The sequence below is a fragment of the Cyprinodon tularosa genome, unplaced genomic scaffold (assembly GCF_016077235.1).
Source record: "Cyprinodon tularosa strain WSP-4 unplaced genomic scaffold, ASM1607723v1 ctg513, whole genome shotgun sequence".
NCBI classification, from domain to species: domain Eukaryota; kingdom Metazoa; phylum Chordata; class Actinopteri; order Cyprinodontiformes; family Cyprinodontidae; genus Cyprinodon; species Cyprinodon tularosa.
The window spans coordinates 135,931-160,995 of NW_024039245.1; the positions used below are offsets into that span (position 1 = coordinate 135,931).

At 34.3% G+C, this 25,065-nt stretch overlaps 1 protein-coding gene and 1 pseudogene across 1 annotated transcript; both read left to right on the forward strand.

Annotated features, from left to right (window-relative positions):
* Positions 1–371: 371 nt before the first annotated feature.
* Positions 372–12,285, forward strand: LOC119795518 (taste receptor type 1 member 1-like). The gene is given in 7 exon segments (XM_038303559.1): positions 372–376; positions 3,826–3,936; positions 6,130–6,427; positions 6,544–7,269; positions 9,520–9,720; positions 11,085–11,205; positions 11,357–12,285. Coding segments are annotated over 7 exon segments (2,391 nt in total).
* A 2,943-nt stretch (positions 12,286–15,228) lies between these two features.
* LOC119795544 lies at positions 15,229–20,836 on the forward strand (annotated as a pseudogene).
* The last annotated feature ends 4,229 nt before the right edge of the window (positions 20,837–25,065 follow it).

A 25,065-nucleotide genomic window follows, 5' to 3' on the forward strand; every position in this document is an offset into this window, starting at 1 on the left:
GAAAATTAATTATGGTGAATAAAATAAAACAGGGATCTTTTGCACAGTTTATTTTTTAACTAATTTATTTAATTTTCATTTACTGTACTGGTAAACGATAAGTAAAGATGTGATTTTATATCAGACCTGTTACATTGATACTTCATGGAAACCTCATGATTTAGATCTATCCATGTGAACCAAAATATGAGATGCAAAGCTCTCCTCTCTGGTGGAATTAAGTCATTTTGAGTGGTGCTCTGGAACTAATTAGCTTTAAAATTAAGCTCTATGCAGTTTTTTTCTAACAGTCCAAATGAATTTCCCCAGGGATGTTTTAGGACCTTAACCCTCTATGCTTTCAATAAACAAAATGTGCAAAGTGTAGCAATATGGAGTAGGCAGACCTCTGATGTATTTAGTTTCTTTATTTTGCTGTTGCTGGGAAATTCAAATGACATTTGATTTGGGTCATTATTGTGCTGCAAGACCACATCGCAAGAGATGACCTGTAACTTAGACCAAGCTTTCTGACGCTGGACAGCACATTTCTCTCTAGAATCCTTTCATACTCTCGAGATCCAAATTAGCTTTTTTATAATTTGTTTCTATCAATTGTTTCCTCTTTGATCATCTCCCATTAGGACCACTTTTGCTCATACAACAATGGATGATAGGATCTGACACTGATGTTCCTCAAACCTAAAGTTCAACTCTAGAAGTTTGTCTTGGCTCTTCTTTCACTATTCATGTAATTCATGACTTTGATTTGTCTTAAATTTCCCTCCTTCAGCCACGTCCAGGGAAGTTTGCTACAGTCCCATGGATCAAACATTTCTGAATTTTGTTGTCACAGGAACATCAACCCTTTGCCTTCTCGGATCCATATTGAGTGTGGTACACATCATATTACCAAAAAGCTCAGTTACTACCTGTAGTCCTATATATAGGCCCACTGACTGATTACAAACACTTCGTTTTGACATATTGCTTTATTCACATTATTTCCTGTCTTCTGGGGTTACCATCAGTTTTGTCCAGGCCTTTTTCCTATAATTTTGATGGAATTTTAATATATATATATATATATATATATATATATATATATATATATATATATATATATATATATATATATATATATATATATATATATATATATATATATAAAATATATAAAATAAGGTCACCAACAATTTTTTCAACATATGTATATACTGCTAGATGTGAAAAAATGAAAACGTATCTGGAATAGCATATCCTCTGGCTGGGTTCATGGATATCTTTAGTATATTGTAAACCAGACTATCATTTCTTTCTTTTTGAAGCCCACTTTTATTTTTTATTAATTTAATCATTTGTAACATCTTTATAAAGGCTCATCATTGTAATATAGTTTTTCAAACTGGATTTTGAAACTTTGTACAATTATTTGTGTATGTACAATATGTATGAAAATATATAGGTGTGTGGGTTTATGTAGGGGTCGTTATAGGTGAACATATATTGATTAATAGTTAGTGGTATCATATTAGAGAATATGAAACATCAGTTAATAAGGCATGTAAATATGAAATAGGCTTTCTAGTCCAGGCAGGTTTGAATAAACATTTTGCGCTGTAATTAATTTGTAATTCTATGCATTTTACTCCTTTACTGTCAGTCATTTAAATTTCTTACTAATACTATTAGCTTATTAATTCATAAAATTATGCATTTTATACAGATGAAGACATAAACAATTAATAAAACCTATTTCAATAAATATAAATTAAGTGCTTTCATTGAGTTTACTCCTTTATCTTTTTTAATTGCATTGTAGCATAAATAATATGATTAACTGATATTGTTCAGTTTCATTTATTTCCATATTTCTATTTCTAAACAAATGCCATTTCATGGCACTTTACAAGTTAAGTATCACATTACAATGTTAATTTAATTAAAGGGACAATGTGTAAGAAATGTCTCTTTTTATTCACAAAAGTCAAGTATTGCTTTAACTAATGCTCATCCTGAAAAATAATCTAAGATTAAAAAAAATATCTAATATAAAAACAATCTAATATGAAAACATAAGGTGTTCTAATAGCTTAGAATAAGTAGTTTATAAATATAATGGGAGATGCCAAATTGCATCACCATATTTAATCATATTAGTTTGGCTTACAAGTTTAGAAGTTTACAAGTATGTCCCCAAAAGGGGACAAACTTAAGGGGAGAAACTTGTAAGCCTTATACATTTAACTTCTATTTGAAAATGTGTACTCTGTGGCTGAGGAGTTTAAAACAAACAACAGCACTCTTTGTCCAGTGGGATGTAAGACAAACAAACCAAATATAAAAAAGAAGTAATAACTGGAAGAAAATGAGAGAGAATTTATGCAGGAGTAGAGTTTTCAAAACAGATGGAGGTTTGCAGGCTTTCTGCTGGACAGGTAAGGTAATAAATATCACAGTGAAGTTTAATGACAATAATAACACATTTTATTTAGAGTGCATTTCAGGACACTCAGGGACACCGTACATCCAACAATCAAACTATACACAATATAACTCAATTATACAATATCTTTAGTTAATGGTTATGGAGTGCTCACCAGCAAGTAGTCCGGTCCCTCACCCCCACCTGGCAGATTTTTTTGCTATCTACACTAAATGAGCTCCGAGGCAACATTTACCAGCTCATATTATCTTTTGCATAAGTCATACCAGTTTGTTTTAGCCCTGTTTTCAGATAAATGTTTTGTGTTTCATTGTTTCATTGTTCATATTTTACATGGATAACAGTGGTTTATGTGTCTACTCCATTCAAAAGGAAAAGAATGTCACTCTGCAGCTTTTGTGACTTTGAGGCACCAGTGTGTTGTTTGTCATTCATTTAGTGCACCACTAGATGAAAGTAAAACTGTGCCTTTAAGATTTATATCAATTTAAAGCCATTCCAATTTAAAAGGTAAAAAAAATACAATATTAATTGATAATGTTACTCCTACTGGTAAGAGAAAATGTTACCGGCCAATTTTATTTTGTCATTGTGGCATGCCCTAAACCTGTACTGCATATGACAACAGAGACAAACCACGGCTTTTAAATAGGCAGTAATCACCAGCTGCCATTTTTCATAGGTGATTAGATTTGTTGCCCTGAGGGAGATGGGGCAAAAAGTGGATTAGTGGATTTTTTTCCAGAATAACCTCATACACAGACGAAAGAGAGCAAACAGGTAAAGGCAGCAATGACAATGTAAAAACCTTTGTCTTGATGAAAAACACAGGCAAATGAGAAGTACTGGACCATGGGTATATGGCAATGGAAAAAATTCTAAAGTGAGCAAACATAGTTAATGGCAATATGGTTACAAGAATAGCTTAATCTAGACATAGGACAACGCTGGATGATGAAGCAGTAAACCAGAGAAACTAACTATGCAAAAAGGAAGAATAAATGAATTGTCAGGTGGTAAATTATTTTATTTATTTTGTTGTTATACTTTTTGACTAAATCAAAAGAAAATTTAATAGACAGACTCAACAGACATCATTTCACAAATTAGTTGCTTACATAACAACTAGCTTGACACAAACTGATTATATAATTTTTGCATGCTGATTTGTAAATTGTCCTCGTGTCATTAGCTGTGCATTTGCGCGTGATCATTCATGTCTAGTTCTTTAGTATGATCAGCATATCTCAGCAACCCCAGTAGCTCTTTGTGAAGGTAGAGGGAAAGGCAGTACAATTAAACATTAGACGTTTGGAAGGAGAAATGATGAATAACAAACAGTTTTTCGCCTTTTTGTGTCTATTTGAAAATTGCTTGCATCATTTCATTTGGCCTGTTAGAGGCTCAGAGTTTCGGCAGGATGGAGATTACTTGATCGGTGCACTTTTTGATGTTCATCTAAGCAGCAAATCTCCAAATCATCAAAGACCAGAAGCCTTCACCTGCTCAAAGTGAGTTTTCTAAACTTGGTTGATAGATTCATTATTATTAAACATAAAGAGAATATGTAGCAAGCATATTGTTTAGGGAGGATATAGTTCTAATATCCCTGGATGAAAATCTTTGTCTTACAAAATGTCTATATCAATCCAAAAAATAAAAGCATACGACCTTGTGAAAATAGTGGCTGAAGTTACAAAGAGACAGTCTCTATTGACAGTCCCACCATTGTGTGCTGAAAGAGCATTCCATCAGGGAAGTGGCCATTACTTCAAAAGGTCATTAAAAGCCTAACCAAACCATTCCAACAATGAGGTAGAGAGATGGTAGTATTATTTGGAATACTAAAGAGGTAAATGAAATATACAGCATGGAGTAACATAAGTAAAACTTACACTGTGTAAAACTGTCTTGTATATTTACAGTAAAATACTGGCAGTATGGTTGCCAGTAATAGACTGTTATTTTATGCTATACTCTTAGTGTTCTCAGATTTACAGTAGGTTACTGCTTATCATGAATTTGGTGAATATAGTGTATTACTGTCTTGTTTTTGTTATAATACAAGACTTACTTTTACAGTTAAGAAGGAATATCAATTTGTTCATGTAGTGCTAATTCACAAAACGTAATCTCAAGGCACTTTATTGAGATAATTCAATGTCTCTATAGACAGTGAATATTCTCAGGAGCAATTGTGATTGGTTAACTGGTTTTCAGTGTGGTCAGGGACCAGAAGGGTCACAGAAATGGTAAATGGAGAAGGTAAAAAAAGATACTGCTGCAAAAAAGAATTTGGAATGAAAAGTAAAAAAGAAAATAGAAATGGGATAAGGATTTAGCTTTTAAAATGTATGGTTCAGGGGGTTTGCTTTGGAGGCGAAGTGGTTAGCGCACACGACCAATGTATGGAGGCCTTAGTCCTCGACTTGGGCGAACCAGGTTACGACTCCGACCTGTGGTCTTTTCCCGCATCTCTCTCCCCCTTTCTCATAACCCCTTTCCTGTCAGGCCACTAGTGCTGTAAAAACTGAAAAAAAAATAATGGTTCAGAAATATATTTAGAATATGATTTTTGAATTATGGTTTTTAAATCACTATTTAGAAACAGGATTTGTGGGGCGTCCAGGTGACGCAGCAGTTGGCGCGCACGATCCATATACTGAGGCCTTAGTCCTCAAGGCGGCTGACCCAGGTTTGAATCTGACCTGTGGCCCTTTACCGCATGTCTCTCCCCCTCTCATACCCCTTTTCGTGTCAGCCTACTATCAAAAAAACAAGCCACTAGTGCTGTAAAAACTAAGAAAAAAAATTGGATTTGAAAACAAATTTTCAAATTGTAGTATTTAATCATAAATTAATAAATACTATTTACAATTCCTCTTTAATAATTCAATTTAACATGTACAATTAGAAAACACTTTTCAAATTGTATGATTTAAAATTTTTCTGTGACTCTTCTGGACCTCCATGGTTTTAGAGTTTGTGTTATAGAAAGATGAAGTCCTAAGCAATGAAGTTCATGATCATGATTATTCAATCATGATAATTTGATGAGTTAATGCCAATGCAAAATGTGATTACAAGTGAACTTTCCATAAATATCTCAGTGTAGTACAAAAAAAAGTTAAAAACTAAAAAGATGAAAACAAAATTTAAAAAAGTGAAATATTAACACTGAAACCCTTAAAAAGATGAGGGTTTCCTCCCCTGACCTTAGAAAGAAAAAGAGTCACTGTTAGAATTAAACTTTACACTCTAAACAGCTGGATTTAACTCCAAATACTACAAAACAGGCAAAGCCCATAGTAAATTCATGAAACATAATTGTGCTTCGAGTATGGCCCAGAAAAAAAAAAAAAAAAAAAAAATATTACTACTCAATTTAGGCTATGAAATATTTGACCACTGCTCAGACAGAAATTTCCTAGCATATTTAAACGTATTGCTGTTAACATCAGCCTTAATTTCTACTTCCACAGGACCAAATGTGCACAGACCCTATCACCATCGTCTGTCATTGCCTAGTTTGTGGCAACAATGACTGTAGATATGTTTGTGTGTTAGTTTTACACGGCTTTCAAATACCTAAATATAGATGCAAACAAGATTTGAAGGTCAACAACTTTTGAAGGTCAGCAGCTTACGGTGCAAGAAAAAAAAAATCTACTTTTGAACTTACACTTTTCCATTTCTTTCCACAGTCAACCTTTCATTCTAACAAGTTACCGAAGACTGCAGATCATGAGATTCTCTGTGGAGCAAATCAACAACTCCACAGACTTGCTGCCAAATGTATCCCTTGGCTATGAAATATTTGACCACTGCTCAGATACACAGAATTTTCCAAGCATTTTGAAACTTATCTCTGTTAACAACATCATCCAACCTTGGGGGGAGTCAAGTAGGAATATCTCTAAGGTGATAGCAGTGGTTGGAACTTATACAAGCACAGAAGCAATAACTGTGGCCCCGTTCTTCATGACGGATCTAATACCTATGGTAAACCAATATGATATTTTAACAAATAAAAAACTGTCTGCTACATATTGTAGTGAATATCCTGTCATACAATGTTTTTAGGCACAATGTTATCTGCTTTATTCTTCTCTTAACAGGTGTCCTATGGAGCCGCTAGTTCTGCCTTATCAAAAAAAAAGAGTTATCCTTCCTTTTTAAGAACAGTCCACCCCAATACAGATATTCTTGAAGTTTTTTTCAAAATTTTGCAAGAATTCAACTGGCACTGGGTGTCTTTCCTTTATACTGATGATGACTATGGAACAGATGCCTTGAATTTGTTTAGCAACATCATCAAAGAAACTGACATCTGCCTGGCATACACCAAAAGCCTTGAAGAAAACACAGATTATCCCCTAATGTTCAGACAGCTGGAGTCACGGGGGGTGAATGTGATTATTGCTTTTGTACTGGAATGGACTGCTGAAGATCTAATTAAGGGAGCCATAATACACAATTTCACCAACAAAGTGTGGATAGCAGGTGATGGGTGGTCTTTAAACAAAAGGATACATATGGAAAAAGGAATCAGAAATATTGGAACTGTAGTTGGAGTTGCAGAACCAGCAGTGCCAATCCCTGGCTTTAGAGATTTCATCTACTCTTCAAAAGGCCATTGTTCAAATGGAAATCCTGACCAAGGAAGATTATGTAACCAGATTTCAAACTGCAACAACCTTACTGCTGAAGATATCATTAATGCAGACCCATCGTTCTCTTTCTCTGTTTACTCTGCCATTTATGCCATCGCGCACGCTTTACACAACACCTTGCAATGTGGAGATGGCAGTTGTAACATAACTATACCTGTGAAACCACACATGGTTAGTATGAAGATGTTAATTTAACTTCAATTTCTACAGTCTTTTCCTTTGTAACCTATACTGTACTTACAAGCTGGCTCTGAATTGTTCTTGTCTTTGGAATGATTATAAATACCACATATAGAACTAAGCAAAACAAAACAAAGGCTAACAGATTCACATATTGGAAACCAGATGTGGAGTAATCCTTTTTATTATGCAGTTGAATAGTTCTTCACACTAAATCCTTGAAGACAAAGAAAGTATGTATATGTATATACTTGTACCCCTTAAAGCTTTTAAACTTTCCAACCACAATCTAAGGTGTAGTTGTTTCTCAGAAATGAGAATATAGTGGGAAAAAAAATCTCAATAAATTTGCCAATCAATTTAGAATGTGAAAACAATATTTATTACACTTAGAGGGAAATCTTTTAAGCCTTAATTTCTGGCCTCACAGATGATTGTGGCTCATATCATAAAGTTAAATATTGCAAATTTATGGTGTCACACCCTAATAGGCCATTGAACTCAAAGGAACTGCAAAGGTTACTTGAGTTTCGGAATGGTCTCTACTGTAAGTCTGGATGGGCTATGCAATCATGGGTAAGACTGCTGATGTGAAATATGTCCAGAAAACACCCACTGACCCCCCTTAGCTACAATGGCAAGACCTAAAATATAATTGGTAAAAAAAAAAAAAAAAAAATATATATATATATATATATATATATATATATATATATATATATATATATATATATATATATATATATATATATATATATATATATATATATATATATATATATATATATATATATATATATATATATATATATATATATATATATATATATATATATATATATATATATACTGAAAAAGTTTGGTAGGAAAAGCCGCATTATTAACAGGGATAACTGGAGCTTTGAGAGGCTGGAGTGAGGGAATCAAGACCATTTAAATCCATAGGCTTCAAGAATCTTACCTTGGCTAAAGATGAAATAAAGGGGGCCGAATTCATCCCATTTAAAGTGAAAATAAATGCACATTTTACTTGTAGAGAAATATCCCTTAGTTTGAAGAAAGAGTGGAACAGCCAGATAATTCATGTTGCTTGAAATCCATGTTAAATTTTACAATATTAGAGATTATTTGGGGCCCATGTGATTTGGTTGAATTGTTAAAAGTGTTTTCTAAAGTCTATGGTTAATGCAAACATCTAACTGTGAATCTTAGAGCATTTTATACTTACTCCTCTGACAAGCTGTATGAAGAGGAGACCACCCTGCTATCGGTACAAACAGCTGGATCAGTTACAATGGTATAACTGTGACTAACAGACCAATAAATTGGTTTGACCTGAACTCCATGGAGGATATTGCAGAGAGGAAGATGAGAAAGACAAGACTAAACAATGCAGATGACCTGAAGGTCGCTGTCAAAGAAGCGTTTAGTTCTATTACACTCAAAATGTCACAGGCTGCTCCTCCATGCCACCCCACATTGCTGCAGTAATTCAAGGAAAAAGAGGTCAGTCCAAGTATTGAATGCAAACAAATTAAGTCCTTAGAGAAGTTAACAATCTTGTACAAATTAGGTTGCAGATTTAGTTCTCAATGTTGCATGAAGGCCAATAATATATAATTTTAGTCCCATATCAGCTTTGTTACAGACTATGTTCCACAGAGGGCATAAGCTAAGCTGTAAACCAGACTTGTACATTTTTAACCTTTGTTCAAGGCTTGACAGAAAAAAGTGCATTTGTATTGATTTTAGATTATACAGAGGTGGACGCTTTTTTTTTTTTATGGAGGGGATTTACGATATTTTTAAAATGTATATATATATATATATATATATAAAGCCATAACAGAAATGCAAGTGTTGCTAGAGAATATCTTACAAACCTGTGTATCTTTTACCTTCATCTTTTCATTTGTGCTGTTGGTCTGATCATGTAAATCCTCATAAGTCATTAGGTGTTTTCCAAAAGGGGAAAAGATTGAGAATTGAATATTTTTTGCAAGGCAGTTTACCTTACAAACAAAATGTAGAGTTGCTCTTAGATGTTAAAAAATGCAAAGTAACAGGAAAATTATTCAATCAGTCCCTGTTTTGAAACAGGGACACATAATCTCATGCTTATCAACCAAACAGTACTGCAATCACCTGTCATCAAGGTGCTTCTTCGTTATATTCATTAAAAACATAGTCATCCTGCATCTCAAAACTAACTATGGATTTTAACTTTGTTTGGCACTATAGGTTCTTGCAGCAATGAGAAAGTCTGATTTTCAACTTTTAAATCAGAGAATCCGGTTCAATGAGAATGGTGACCCAAATTTTGGGTCCTACTCGATATTTTACTGGAATCAAAACGGAGAGGCAGAGGAAATTGGCTCTTATCATTTTGACTCATTTTTCCACATCAACACCACTAAGATCCAATGGCATGGAAATGGAGAGGTAAGTTTTTTCAAATATGTCAGTATATTTTTACCTGTTATTTCACAATTTTGGAGATGACTTAAAAGGGTGACGAAATATCCAAGATGCACACCCCTGATAGTTCATCTAGTAAAAGCTGCAAATGGTAATGTACCCATGTCTGTGTGTATAAATAATATAATTGACTTGACTGGGCCAAGAAAGCATCATAAAAACAATTACCAAACCTGGATACATAAAATACATAATAAAACAGGATAATTGAGATAATAGAATGATTGTGCTTTTTACTTTTGAAGGAAGAATTCCAAATTTAAGTTTGAACTTAGAAATGTGACTTTCTATATGAGTTTTAAAGGACAGATTCTCATCAATCAGAATATGCCGTAACTAGCAAGCCCGGAAGGAGAGGTGAAAGCTGCTTAAAAAATAGCATAACCTGGGATTTCTATGGATTAAAAACCTACTTGAGCCCTGCCAGATGGGACTGAGCAGTGTCGAAAACAAATTGCAGAAGTTTAAATTATACTCAAAGTAAAAGCGATATAACTGTATCATCAGCATAATAAGAATAATAGGATAAACTCTAATTAGCACATTTGTTTCATTTTTTTTTTTACAAAATTCTGTATTTGTACAGGTGTACTGTTTTTAGTCCCCCAAAACCGTTTCCATCAGTAAGAAGCTGGTATATAGATCAAATAATATGTTTCACATCTCATAAAAAACTCAAATAATCTTTGAAATAAATATAAATATAAATTGGAAGAGATTCTTCAGTTTGAGGCCAGTTGGTATTACCAAAACCATTTATATCCACTAAATAAAAGAGGAGCATTGTTTTTCAACTAGAATAGAACTAAAATAATAAACTAAAGAACTACACACAAGGAATGAACTAATATGAAACCACTTAAAAAGCAACAACGAGCACAGAGAAATTAACTAAATATGGCATGACTTACTGTATAAGACATGAATAAAAAAAACAATGTAGAGCTCCAAAGTTCTCTTGCCGATTTATTTTGAGTTTCCTGTTTCTTTTCACATCAGGAAGCAACATGTTTGAGTTGCAACTTTGAAATACATCCAGAGGAGTTCCTCTATTTAATTCAACTGTCTATAATTAATCTATCAGAAGTTTAAAAAGCCTGACAATAGCATCTGGGCTAACAAACTAACTAAGTAACTGACTAAATGAATACATGAAATAATTCTTGTTGATCTGGGGTTTAGAGGTAGAACAATTTGCTATTCCTTACAGACTTAATTCATTAAAAGTTCAGACTTACATAATGACAGACAGTGAGAAAGACATACGTTGTGTGTCTTTATCTAAATAATATGTAAACATTTGTTTCAAATTTATATGTATTTGACAGGTCCCTACCTCATTTTGTTCCAAAGCTTGTCCGGTAGGATTTTCCAAAAAGCAAGAAGGTATCTACAAATGCTGCTTCATTTGTACAATCTGTCCAACTGGAACTTATATCAACACTACAGGTAAGTAATTTTACTGTACATTGGAAGAGGAACTTGTGCAAAAGTGAGGTTTTGATTTACATTATAATAAGATTATTTTGTAGGATTTGATCAAACCTTAGTACAGACCTTTAACAGAGGTAAATATCCTTCTCTTTGCTGTATAAAACAGAGGATCCCTACAATTGCATCAGCTGTAAGGAGACAGAGTGGTCTTACCCTGGAAGTACAACATGCAATCTGCGCCAGGTGGAATACGTAACATTCTTCGACAGTGGCAGCATAGTCATCATGTTTGGAGCCTGCATTTTAGTGGCTCTAACAGTAGCGATATCAGCTCTTTTTTCCATTAACTTTGCCTCTCCTGTTGTCAGATCTGCTGGAGGACCGATGTGCTTCCTGATTTTAGGCTGCCTCACTCTGAGTAGTCTCAGTGTGTTCTTTTATTTTGGCAAACCGACAGTTGCTTCATGTGTCTTAAGGTTTTTCCCATTTCTGTTGTTCTACACTGTTTGTCTTGCATGTTTTGTTGTCCGCTCATTTCAAATTGTTTGTATTTTCAAAATAGCTGCCAAATTCCCCAAACTTCTCAGTTGGTGGAGAACATATAATGGACAGTGGTTGGTCATCAGCTTGGCATTTGTCATTCAGACTGTCTTACTTATTATTGTCTACTCTGTTTCCACCCCAAAGCCTTACAGTGATAGGCTGTTGTATTTGGACAAATTGATACTAGGTTGCAACTATAAACTAAAAGTAATGTGTGGCCCTGTAATTTTTATATCATTATTATGCTGCCTTTGCTTTATTTTCTCCTACATGGGAAAAGATCTCCCTAAGAATTACAATGAAGCCAAAGCAATAACCTTCTGCCTACTGCTGCTGATCCTCACCTGGATCATTTTTGCCACTGCAAGCATACTTTACCATGGAAAGCATATATCTACATTTAATGCTTTGGCAGTACTCTCCAGTCTTTACTCTTTTCTGTTGTGGTATTTTGTTCCGAAATGTTATATCATTATTTTTTAACCCAACAAAAACACACAACAGCACTTCCAAGGTCTTATTCAAAACTATACCAAAGCAATCAGTCAGTAATTCACTCTAAATAAGGTTACTTATATACAATAGAACTGCATTAATTAGGTATTTTAGAGCATCTTACATCTCACTTTATATGGCACAATTCTTTTTTTTTTGGTTCCTAATCTAATAGACAATAACCAGCCCTTTCTTGCAATCTTCAACTCCAACAAATAGGCTTTGATATCTAAACCATGCTGAAATTAATTTTTGTCACAATGTTGCTAAATCTTTTAGTATTATATTATTTGAAGGCTTTAGATTAAATTAAGGCTTTTAATCAAAAAAGTCTATGTCTTCTTCCTTTGTATGGAAGTCTTTGTCTTCTTCCTGATATTAAAATGGATAGGTGGTTATATTATAAAGTTTTGCTAGCTTTAACAGCCACACACCTGCAAGTCATGGTTGCTATCCCAAACCGGCAGGTCAGGTAAACGATGCATTAAACAGAAAAGGCCCATGGTAACTCTGAGGTGCTGAATACTGACCGGCTGGAGCTTTGGAATATCATTTTATTTTCATATTGCTCTGAGCTCATTGTTATTTGCCCACTGAAAGAGGATGTGGCTTTTAAGCATACACCAAAATTATCTGGCTGAATGAATCGATGAATTTGTGTGAATTTGCCTGTAACCTCATGGAGCAGAAACATCACATCATCCCTGCAGTAAAATCATCCATCGCTCATGTCAGTCTATGCATTTTCTTTGTCTACTTTGTTCAGTTTAGTCGTAGAGTGGACTGGAGAGGCTAAATCATGGACTTGCATCAAGTAAATCACTGGGCTAACAAAAAGACACACAACCAACCTTACTCTTTGCTAATGTCTATTTAAGTGTTAGTCAAGTAACCCACCATGATTTCAGCCCTGAGCATGGACACAGAGGACCTAAATAAAACCCGTACAGTCTAAGAAAAATCTTCAAGCCCAACCTGTCCATAATAACATTTTCTCTAAATAAAAAATTTAAATACATATTTTCTTTGTTTATTCTCTTAATGAACATCATGTTAGTAGCAACCTAAGAACTGTACATTTGCCTAATGTCTACTGGGCAGAGTGTCCTTCCAGTATTTCATTGGCTTCTCTGAATGAGCTGGAGGCTCAACATACTTTTTATTTTGCAAGTCTAACAACATTCTGTGATGCCAGTGGGGCATGACTTATTGTCCTCTTTAAAATTGCCCTACATGCCTATTCCGCCTTTTAAGAAAGCCTCTGCTAGTGATCTTTGAATTTAAACAACTCTATTTTATTTTCCTTTTATATCCACCATTGACATTAACATGGAGGCTGGTTAAGGATAAAATTAGGTTCTGTGCACTTCAGGATTAAATACCCGTGTTTACTGGATTATTCAGTACAATTTAAACACATCTGTAAAAATGTCTGTAAATAATGGCTGCTTATCCATTGTGTTTACTATGACCCATAATAAAATCCTTGCTTTGTCATACCTAGTAAACAGAAACCATTTTATAGGTCATTAGTGAATATAAACCCAGCTGATATTAATTTGCACTTCGACAGGATGAGGTTGATTTCTAATCACAAACATATATCATGGGTTTTTGAATGATTGAGTATTTCTATGTTAATAGGAAGATGGAGACCTTTCAAAGAATGATTTGTTTTCTGTTCTAGATCAGACAATAAAGATTTGTCTAATCTTCTGCCATTTGTCATAGTTATTTTTTGAGTTTTCATTGGTTTTATTTCCATTTTGTGTTTTTGCTGTTTTTAGTTGTATTTGAGTTATTATGTATTTCTTGTTTACTCTCCGTTGCCCACTTTTGTCATTCTCTTTTCCTCTACCTCTCTTCTAGATTCTTCCGTTCACACCCAATCTCCTGATTAGCCTGTCTTTGTTCAGTCTCCCATTTATACTCCTCATCTTCAGTTACTGTTTACTGGCTCCTCATCATTTCTGTTCTCCTCATGTGTGTCTTCCCCGGTGTCTCTTGTTTTGTTTTTTTTGTTTGTTTTTTTAAGGCTTTCTGCATTTTGTGTTTGGATTTTGCTTCTGTCGCCTTAAATCCTACATTAAATCATTAAAAAACCACCTCAGCTTCTGTCTCTGCATTTGGGTCCTCTAAAAACCTCAGCTCAAACTGACACAGCTTGTTTTTTAACCTTCCGGTATTCCATATGCTGCCTGAGTTCAAATGGAACAATTAGTTTCTGCTCAAAGCAATCTATGATTGACTGATTTGGATGAAGAAAAATGCCAAGTTTAAGCTCCTGATCCACAATATTAGGCTTCAATAAAATTTGGAGTGAACACAAGATCCATCTCCAAACTAAAAGTCATGTTCTTAAGGAAATGGAGTATTTTAGTGATTAGATAAAACTACAAGAAGACCATTTACTCTGCTTTAAGTAATTAGGAACGTTTGACAAACTTTTACAGCTTTGCAGTCAAGAATCGCAGAATGACATGGCTGATATCTATCTACTGACACTGTCTGAAACAATGGGCACACAGCCAGTAGCAGCACTGCTATGGATGCCAGGAGGCCTGATATGAATGTATAAATATAAGACAAGTATCAACACACAATAAATAAAATTCCCACATCCTTTCTCTGCTTTTATATGACCTAATTTACTCCCATATCTTAAAAGAAGATGGCATAATAAATTGATCAATTATTTTAATTCTACATTCACATCCTAGACAAATAAAACATTCCTCTTAATATGCAATAATACATTCAAAGGAAAAATTTTTCATCACAATGAAACCTGGATTTTAGTTTTATTCATGATCAAAGAAGTGGGAGAAGTGGGCTTGGTGTTTCATAATCAAAGAAGTGGGCTTGGTGTCTCATGTTGGTTGTTTACATCACTGGAGCATGGCAGACTTAGATTAGAGATTGTTTGCATGCTGATATGTAAATTCTCCTTTGACCCTCAGCCATGCATTTATGACACTTTATTTAACACCTGTTCATGGGCATGATCGTTTTTGCTCACTCACTTGCAGTGACTCTTGGAAAATTAGCTTATGTTAAAGCTAAGACGTAATTATGAGAGGTAAACTGTTTGTTGCTTATCTGTATCTGCAGGGCTCTCTTCTGCCTTCCCTAGTTATGGGTATCTTTGCCTCAGAGTTTAAGTTGGATGGGGATTACTTGATTGGGGGGCTTTTTGATATTCATCATGTCAGTACACCATATCGTCATTACAAACCAGAAGCTATCACCTGCTCAAGGTAGGTTTTGTAATCTTTGTTGTCATTTTGGTTGTGATCAGCTCTCTTTATTTATTAAAACCTGGTGAGGACAACATTCTAAGGTTCTTAACTTGAAATTTACTCTAATTATTCTTTTTGTGTTGATAGGGAACGTTTTATTCTGTCAAGTTATCGGAGGTTTCAGGTGATGAAATTTTCTGTTGATGAAATCAATAAGTCCACCAAACTGCTGCCAAATGTAACTCTTGGCTATGAAATATTCGATCACTGCTCTGACATACAGAACTTTCCTGGCATTCTCAAACTTATCTCAGGCAATAGTTCCATGTACCCATTGGATGAGCTGAGCAAGAATAGCTTAAAACTTATCTCAGTGGTTGGCACTTATACAAGCACAGAGACTCTGACTGTAGCCCCGATGTTCATGACACATCTGATTCCTTTGGTAAATGTCCACACTTGGGAATGACAAAAAAAAAAAACAATGATTCAACATACTTTTCAGAAGAAATTATCTCTAAACTGTGTGTTCCTATTTTTAACAACAGGTCAGTTATGGAGCTGCTAGTTCTGCCTTATCAAGAAAGGAAAGATATCCATCTTTCTTACGAACAGTTCATCCCAATAAAGATGTAATTGAAGTAGTTTATAGAATATTGAAGAACTTCAACTGGCGTTGGGTTTCATTCCTCTATAGCGATGGTGATTATGGTAAAGATGGCTTGGACTTATTTATAAAGAAGATAAAGGACACCGAGATCTGCTTGGCATACCATAAAGGCCTTAATGAAAATACAGATCATCCTCTGCTGTTCAAACAGCTAGAGGCTCAAAGAGTAAATGTCATCATTGTTTTTGCTCCTGAGTGGACTGCTGAGGCTCTGATTAAAGCAGCCATAAAACAAAATGTGACAAACAAAGTGTGGATAGCAGGGGATGCCTGGTCCTTACACAAGCAGCTCCCCAAGGAAAATGGTATCAGAAATGTTGGAACTGTACTGGGGGTTGCTGAGCCAAAAATGGACATTCCAGGTTTCAATGATTTCATATCTTCCTCTAAAGCCCAGTCTCAGCATGTTAATGAAGATGAGGGAACATTTTGTAATCAGATTTGCAAGTGCCCCAATGTGACAGCTGAAGATATCATTGATGCAGACCCATCTTTCAGTTTTCCTGTTTACTCTGCTGTCTATGCTGTCGCACATGCTTTGCACAATGTCTTGCAATGCGGGACTGGGAGGTGTGATAAAACTATTTCATTACAACCATATATGGTAAGTTTAAAGAACTGAATACAAAGCTCATTAATATTAAGAATCTGATAAAGTATTCTATTTTTTAAAAGCTCATTCGAAATTAACAAACCATTTATGTTAACATGTATGTATATTACTTCGAAATATAAATATTTTGTATTTTAACAAGTCTATAAGCCCCCAGTATGATAGAGTCAACAGGAATTAATATGATAATTTATCACTGGGTCTTGACAAATAACCTCTGTGTTCATTGTTGGTATTTTGTCATGGTAGATTACAAAATGCAGCGTATATATTTCAAATTCCTCTTATTCAAATACTTTGATTATAATCTGAAAAGTGTCGCCTTCTCTAGTAGTCAGTTATCTTCACTTGACACTTGACAATGTAATGTGAGCAACAACCAACAGAAAAAATACATACAAATGAATGTCTCATGGAGAAAACCAAGCTAAATTTATACTAGAAAGAGAATATTATATATATGTGCATTTTGTTGTTGTTAGTCATAGTAATTTCTACTATTTACAATTTTTATTATGATAAGAGTTTAAACTTTATGATCACCATGTGATCATAAAGTCAGGTTTTGCAGTAACTTTTTGAATACTTTATTTAGAGAGCAAAGCCTAGATCTTATAATGAACTTTATAATAAACTTTGAATTCATCCTTTTTCATTCCACACCTCTAATGCTAAAGTAGAGCAGCAACTGTATCCTATAGATTATCTAAACTTTGCTTTTCAAATGCAGGTTCTAGCAGCGCTGAAGAAATCAAACTTTAAACTTTTAACTCAAACTGTTCAGTTTGATGAGAACGGGGACCCTATGTCTGGTTCTTCTTCGATTGTTTTCTGGAACAACAGTGGTGATGCAGAGGAGGTTGGCTTTTATAAATTTCACCCGTTTCACCAGTTCTTCATCGACAGAACTAAAATCCAGTGGCATTCACACGGGGAGGTAACTTTTGCTTTTTTTTATTATTATTATTGAATCTATTTACTGTTTAAGATGTGTGTTCCACCTTGCGATATGAACAACAGATGCAATTTTGAATCAAAAAGAGGAGAATGATGTTGATTAACCAACCATATAGATAGATCTTAAAAACAAAGTGGGCAATAAAGAAAAGAAGGAAAAAAAGATACAGCCGTCCATTGAATCAATATGTCTCATTATAGCTTAAAAGCATATAATATTTTATATCTTCCTGAAAATCTAATTTTTAGACAGATTAACCCCTAGAACCCTACGGACCCACCGGTGGGTCCAGCTGCTACGTGACCTTGTAATTTTACCAAACCCCCAGTATTGATGTAAAAAACATATTTGGCACAGTTTGGTGACATTTATGGATAAATGTGCCAAAATGGCCTCTCCGCCTAAGAAATTTCTCACTAATACCATTCTAAAATAAATATGATTCATCTGATTGAGTCCAAATTTGGTATATTTTTACACAACATTTAGATTTAAAAGTCTGTACTACTTTTTTGTGCTATAAATAATATTTTGGTAGTGTTTTGCAATGTTTATTTCAAAGAAAATTGTGGCGAGGTTCAAAAAATGCAAAATATTTTGTATTTTGTCCCTAATATTTCAGGCAGGGTCAAAGCTACAATGGTGCTGACACCAGAAAACCATTCTATGACATCTTACCTTTACAGACGTACCAAAAATTTCTTCTTAAATCTAATAGCTGTGAGGCTATAAGTTATTTACTTTTGTGTGTTTTTGTCAGGCAGAAATTTATTTATACCCCCTTAGGGTGTAAGAGTTAATCCACTTTTTAATTTCTATAAAAAGTAATACAGTATTCCATTAGACTAGTTCTAAACTTAATTTGTTTTAAATTTTAAATATATTCAAACTATATGTGACACATAAGAAATATCAAGAGATAACAAGATAAATATCTTTTTATAAATATATAATTTAGTGTAAAAATTGGTGTATTTAAAACCTAACCAATGGGATAATAACCCACTGTCATTATGTTTTACTTCCACAGGAACCAGTGTCCTTTTGCTCCAAAGAATGTCCTGAAGGGTATTCAAAAACACAAGAGGGAATCCATAAGTGTTGTTTCAAATGCACCATCTGTCCAAATATGACTTATATCAACACTACAGGTAAAAGGTTCAAAACGGGAAATTTATTTTAGAAGCAAGGTGCCTACCACCCTCTAACTATCTTGCTTCATTGTTTTTCTCCTATTTCATTTATATAGGTGTATAACACTTAGATGTGTTATATCTGTAGAGCGCCTGACTTTTATATTTTAAAAAGTAATGTAAGCAATTACACAAAACCAACTGGAATCTTTACAGACTTAGACCATAAAAATGACAGCACATAACCGTAACAGCATAGAAATAGAAAGAATAGGTAGTATTTTTCAAGACTGTACAGAGGCACAGTTTGCACTGTTGCTTTACTGTAAAAAATGTCCTTTATTTGGAATACTTACCTATGGGTTTTTCTGCTTGAAATTTTACATGCTTCCCCCATCTATGTGTGAGTTCTCTCTGGGTACACAAGACTACTAGCGATAGATAGTGATCAACGTTACCCTTTCAGACAAACTGTAGAAGATGGATAGATTGATGGTATTTTGTAGTTAAACAGTCAAGTCTCAGGTTAGAGTTGCATCGCAGTGTTTTCCTGTGTAAAACGGATTAGTATTTCAGAGGATTAATTTTAACTCACTACATTTTAACACAAATATCTGCACTTTCTACTCATTACTTTTGCAAAACTGGCTTGTTAGTGCCATCAAACAGATACAACATGATATAAGAGCTGCAACAAAACGTGATTGATCCGATTCTGAGACGTAAGACCATTCCACATCCATCCCCTCTTCAGTAGATTTTAAATGTATATATCGATTGTGTTTCAAGTTCTATTTCAAATTTTAAGGCTATTTTGCTATGATATCTTCAGCTTTAATGTTATGAATAACAGAGCTCAGAAAAGTATTATTCTTATAAGTCAAATCTGTATCCTGTTTGAAAATTTAATTTTGAAACAAACTAGTTAGTGTCAGTATTCTTTATGCTCTTTCTACTAACACACTGAGCAAAAGAGGAATATTTAGCTTTTTGTAGAAAAAAAAAAGCTTTTACTAAAAGGTTATTTTATCATTAAAACTTTTGAACCCAATGACAATGTGGAACCTGTGCTTTATACTTTACCTATGTAGAGGAGTTCAATTTGTGGTTTTGCTATTACCAGTCATATTATACACAGGTATCTGTACTTGTGAATACTTTGACACCTGTTTTTATACAAAGACCTTATGGCTTTCATTCATAGGCTTCTTCAGATCTACTGTAAGCCATTATCATTTACCATTAATAACTCTTTTAAAAACCTGCTTAATAAAAGTTACAAAATCATTTGATTTCTCTTTTGAATTATTAAAACATATTTAGATTGCATGCATGTTTAAAGTTAACCCATCTTTGTTGACTTTATCTTTTTATATCATTCAAAACAGAGGATCCCTACAACTGCATCAGCTGCAAGGAGACAGAGTGGTCTGAAGCAGGAAGTACACTGTGCAATCTGCGCCTCGTGGAATATATACCATTCTCCGATAGTGGCGCCATAGTGATCATGTTTGGAGTCTGTGCTTTAATAGGCCTCACACTAGCCATGTCTGTTCTCTTTGCCGTCAACTACAACACTCCAGTTGTCAAATCAGCTGGAGGACCGATGTGCTTCCTGACTTTAGGCTGCCTCACTCTGGGTAGTCTCAGTGTGTTCTTTTACTTTGACAAACCCACAGTTTCTTCATGTGTCTTAAGGTTTTTACCATTTTTGTTGTTTTTTACTGTTTGTTTGGCTTGTTTTGTTGTACGCTCTTTTCAGATAATTTGCATTTTCAAAATTGCTGCCAAATTCCCAAAGCTACTCAGTTGGTGGATGAAATATCATGGACAGTGGCTGGTCATTAGTGTAGCATTTGTCACTCAGGCTGTCTTACTTACTATTGGTTATTCTGTTGCTCCCCCAAAGCCTTACAGTGATAAACTTTCCTACACACAATTAACTATACTTGGTTGTGATCTCACACTTATGCCAATATCTGGTTCTGTGACTTTACTCGCCATACTTGGCTCCCTTTGTTTTATTTTCTCCTACATGGGAAAAGACCTCCCTAAGAATTATAATGAGGCCAAAGCCATAACCTTCTGCCTGCTTTTGCTGATACTTACCTGGATTGTCCTTATTACTACAACCATACTTTACAATGGAAAGCACATTCACACATTTACAGCTCTGGCAGTTCTTTCAAGTCTTTATTCGTTTCTATTATGGTATTTTTTGCCAAAATGTTACATCATTATTTTTCAAAGTCAGAAAAACACTCAACAGCACTTCCAGGGTCTCATTCAGAACTATACTAAAACAGTCAAACAGTAGTTTAAACCAGATATGTTCTGCTTCGGAGAGTAGCTCAAGATTATTTTAGAGAACATAGTACAAGTGATGCAATTCAAGAGTAGTCTTTTGGAAATAATTTGAACACATGCACAATAAAATAATAGTTTTTTTTTTTTTTTTTTTGTTTTTTTTTTGTAGAAACCCTTAAAAAAATAATCGCTAAAACATTTAGTTGGTGAGAGATTTTCTAAAACATATTAAATTGTTTGCTGCACCTGACTTTGCTTTACAGAATAAAAAACGATACCTGACCATATGTTTTTATTTAAAATGTTTTATGGTAAAGCCTTTTTAACATAAATCAATAAAAAGAAATAAAGAGAACAATAAAATTTGGTTTATAAATCTCAGAATATTTAACAATTAAACACATGCATAGTAGTAACCTTTGTATATATTCTGTCCATTGTTTCTCTTTTTATCTCTTTAAACATTGATTATTGAAATATATAGTAGATCTCTGCATATATTATTACCTTATACAGTTTTTCATATTCTAATACATTGCATGGTTACAGAGAAGGTTGTGCATCACCAAAGAGGAAAGCACTAGCAATATAGATAATATAGCAAATCAGTTTTTGCTTTTGCTTTTTGAAGGACACTGCTTGTTTGTTGTTGTTTTTGTAACTAAATTTATGTAAAATTAGGTGATAAAGGAAAAGCAGTCATCACTGTATTTTTGGTTCCAAAAAAGCATGATACTTATATTCTTATTTATTTCTAGGAAAAAAAAGCATCTCTTAATCACATGTTATATATGATAATAATGAAAAATATTCTATGCTTCAAATAAAGTCAGTAAAAAATACTTTTTTTTTTTTTTTTGGCCTAATTTCATTTATTTATTTATTTTAGATGTGTGATAATGTACTTGTGTAAAATATATAAAGCTTCTAAAGATATTAGCATAGATTTCTTGTTAAGCTAGGTGTTTCACAATGCTAATTTCATATCTACCCCCACCGAGGAGGTTATGTTTTAGTTGTTTTTGTGTGAGCATTTGTTTGGTCTGCCCTTTCCAATTGCTTTTCTAATTTAACATAAACTTCATGTGGCTTACTTTACAACACTGATCTTAGATATTATTTTAATCTTAAAGGTAGAATAAATTAAGATAAACTGAAATTAAAAGCAACTTGAGATGGTTCCAGCCTTTAAAGCCCATCTCATGCTTTTTGTGCTTGAATGCACTTCATCCCCATCTGAGAAAATCTTTTCTCTGTCACAGTCATCATTGATTATCGAGGCTAAGCATTGCCAGGTATAATTATTTGGGCCTTTCTTTTCAATTCAATTCAATTCAGTTTATTTATATAGCAGCAACTACAACACAGTTCATCTCAAGGCACTTTACAGAGACAATTCAACCAGATTATACAGTCAGATTGGTTAAAAGTTTTCTATCTCAGGAAAACCAGCTGATTGCATCGACTCATTGACTCGACAGAGATCCCTCACACCAACCATGCAGGCAGGGACAGTGCCTGCATAGTTGGTGGAAAACTCCCTTTTGACAGGCACAAACCAGAGTTGCGTCAGTACTATGATGAGCTCTAAAACCAGATTGAAACTCTTTAAAAAGTTCATTATGGTCTAAGTGGTCACACACTTAGCGACTATGCTTTAAAGAGCTTAAGAAAGGAAGATTAGAGGTCTTTAATTGACCAAGTCATCTTTGTTAAGAGACAGTTTCTTTAGTAAAGGATTAATTACAGCTACCTTGAAAGCCTTTTGTACATATCCCTGTAACAGGGATAGATTAACCACATATAAATTGCAGTAGGAAATCAGAGGGAATACTTCCTTAAATATCCTAGTTAGAACTGGATCTAACATACAGGTTGAATGATTAGATGAAGACATTAGTTTGCCAAGTCAAAAAGTTCAACAAAACAGTCTAAAACCAATGATATTTAGAGGGGTGATCTTATTTTTAATAGAATCAATACTATTTACAGATAATCCCATAAAATCATTACTGCAAAGAGCAGGTGGGATGGATGGTTCAATAGAGCTATGGCTCTGGGTGAGTTTGGCAACTGTATTAAAAAGATATATAGGGTTATTTTTATCAATAAATATGCTGCTCTCACTTTACAAAGGGTTGTCTTATACAGCAGTAAACTATTTTTCCAGACAAGGTAGGATTCCAATAAGCATTTAGAGCGCCATTTTCTCTCCAGTTTTCTAGCAATTTACTTCAAAGTGTACAACTCTGCATTAAACCAAGGAGCCAGCTTTCTATGATTTTTATTTTCTTTTTCAAAGGGGTTACTTTGTCTAGTGGCAGTACCTGAGAACTAGTAACCTTATCAAAAAAAATTATCTATTGTGAAGGGGAATAAATTAAATGGTTTCCCTCTGCAGTTTTGTTTAGTGATATATAGAGGAGATAGAAAGTGGAACAGATTCTTTAAAATGTATAACATTATCTGATAAAGATCTGTTAAATCCTTCTGTTAAAGTAATTTTGAAGGTTTTTAAAAAGTGGTCAGAGAGGATGGGGTTGTGAGGAAATACTGTTATTTCTTTACATTCAATGCCCTATGTCAGCACAAGGTCCATAATATGAAGATAATAAGTTGTGGGACTACTACTCGTACTCGTACTCGTACGAGTAGTAGTTTCCCGCTTTATCCGGTAGCAGACTAAGAAGAACTCTCCCAGACTTCCCTCTCCGCTGACACCTCCTCCAGCTCTGTTGGGGGAAGCCCTAGGCGCTCCCAGGCCAGCTGAGAGAATAGACAGAGTAAGGGCCTGGTGGACAAAACAAATTTACAGAAAGAAGAGGTTAGCTAATCTGAATTGTTCAATTCCATTTCGAGAGCGAGATAATCTGTGGTAGCACTAGATATCTTCCAGGCATGTGAGTAAAACTAGCAGCAGGTCAGCGGACAGGATGAATGAATGGTAGCCGGCACACGGATGACGTCATACACAAAAATAAATAAATAAATAAAATAAAAATATAAAAAATATAACCGCAGATGTCTGGGGGACAGTGATTCGCCTACATGTTATGAATGCCGTAACATAAAGAATAAATTATGAACAGTTTAGTTTGTGCCTTCAACTTGTTGCCCATAGGAAGACAAAACCGAATATTTCCGGAACAGCTCCAAATGACACAAAACTAATATGGGTGAGTAGAACATGATGTAATAACGTAAAATCAAGGGCCCAATGTAAAAAAAAAACAAAAAAAAATGGAGTTCCCCTTTAAGTGTGGGCATAGTAAAATGTTAATTTTTAAAAAAGTATCTGCAAATTTGTTTATGTGGGAATAAGATCACCACATTTCATTAAGAATTTATTCAAGACTTTGATTTTGGTCACAAAAGAACCCCCTCTCTGAGCAGCTCCTCATACAGCTTCTCATATTATTTATGCTCCTCATATATCCCCCCCCAAAAAAGGATAGTGGTAGGTTCAAACATGAGTGAGGGCATCACTAGGGGGACAAGCCTTACCTTATCCTTGTTAAGTTAATCTTAATTTCTGCAGTTTAGACATCTGTTATTTTATGTATATATTACATTTTGAGCTAACAACACAATAAATCAAGAATCATCTTTACACAATATTTTGCTGACATATTGGCCTAACTGTCTGTATCATATTGGATGCATATCAAACTAGGTTGGAGGTTATGCTCAGCTCCACTTGCTGGTGTCCCATCTATTTGAGGCAGATTATTGCAAAACTAAAAATACTTTTATCGATAATGCTACTGCGTATAGTGTTCAGTTTAAGATTTTTTTTAATCATAAAAAATATGCTGACCTAAATAACATTAATGGCAAAAAAAATTGGTCCTCCATCCAAGGTTCTGTGGTGCTTAATTTCAAGTTTAATTACCACTGCTACATCTTTCTGGAACCCA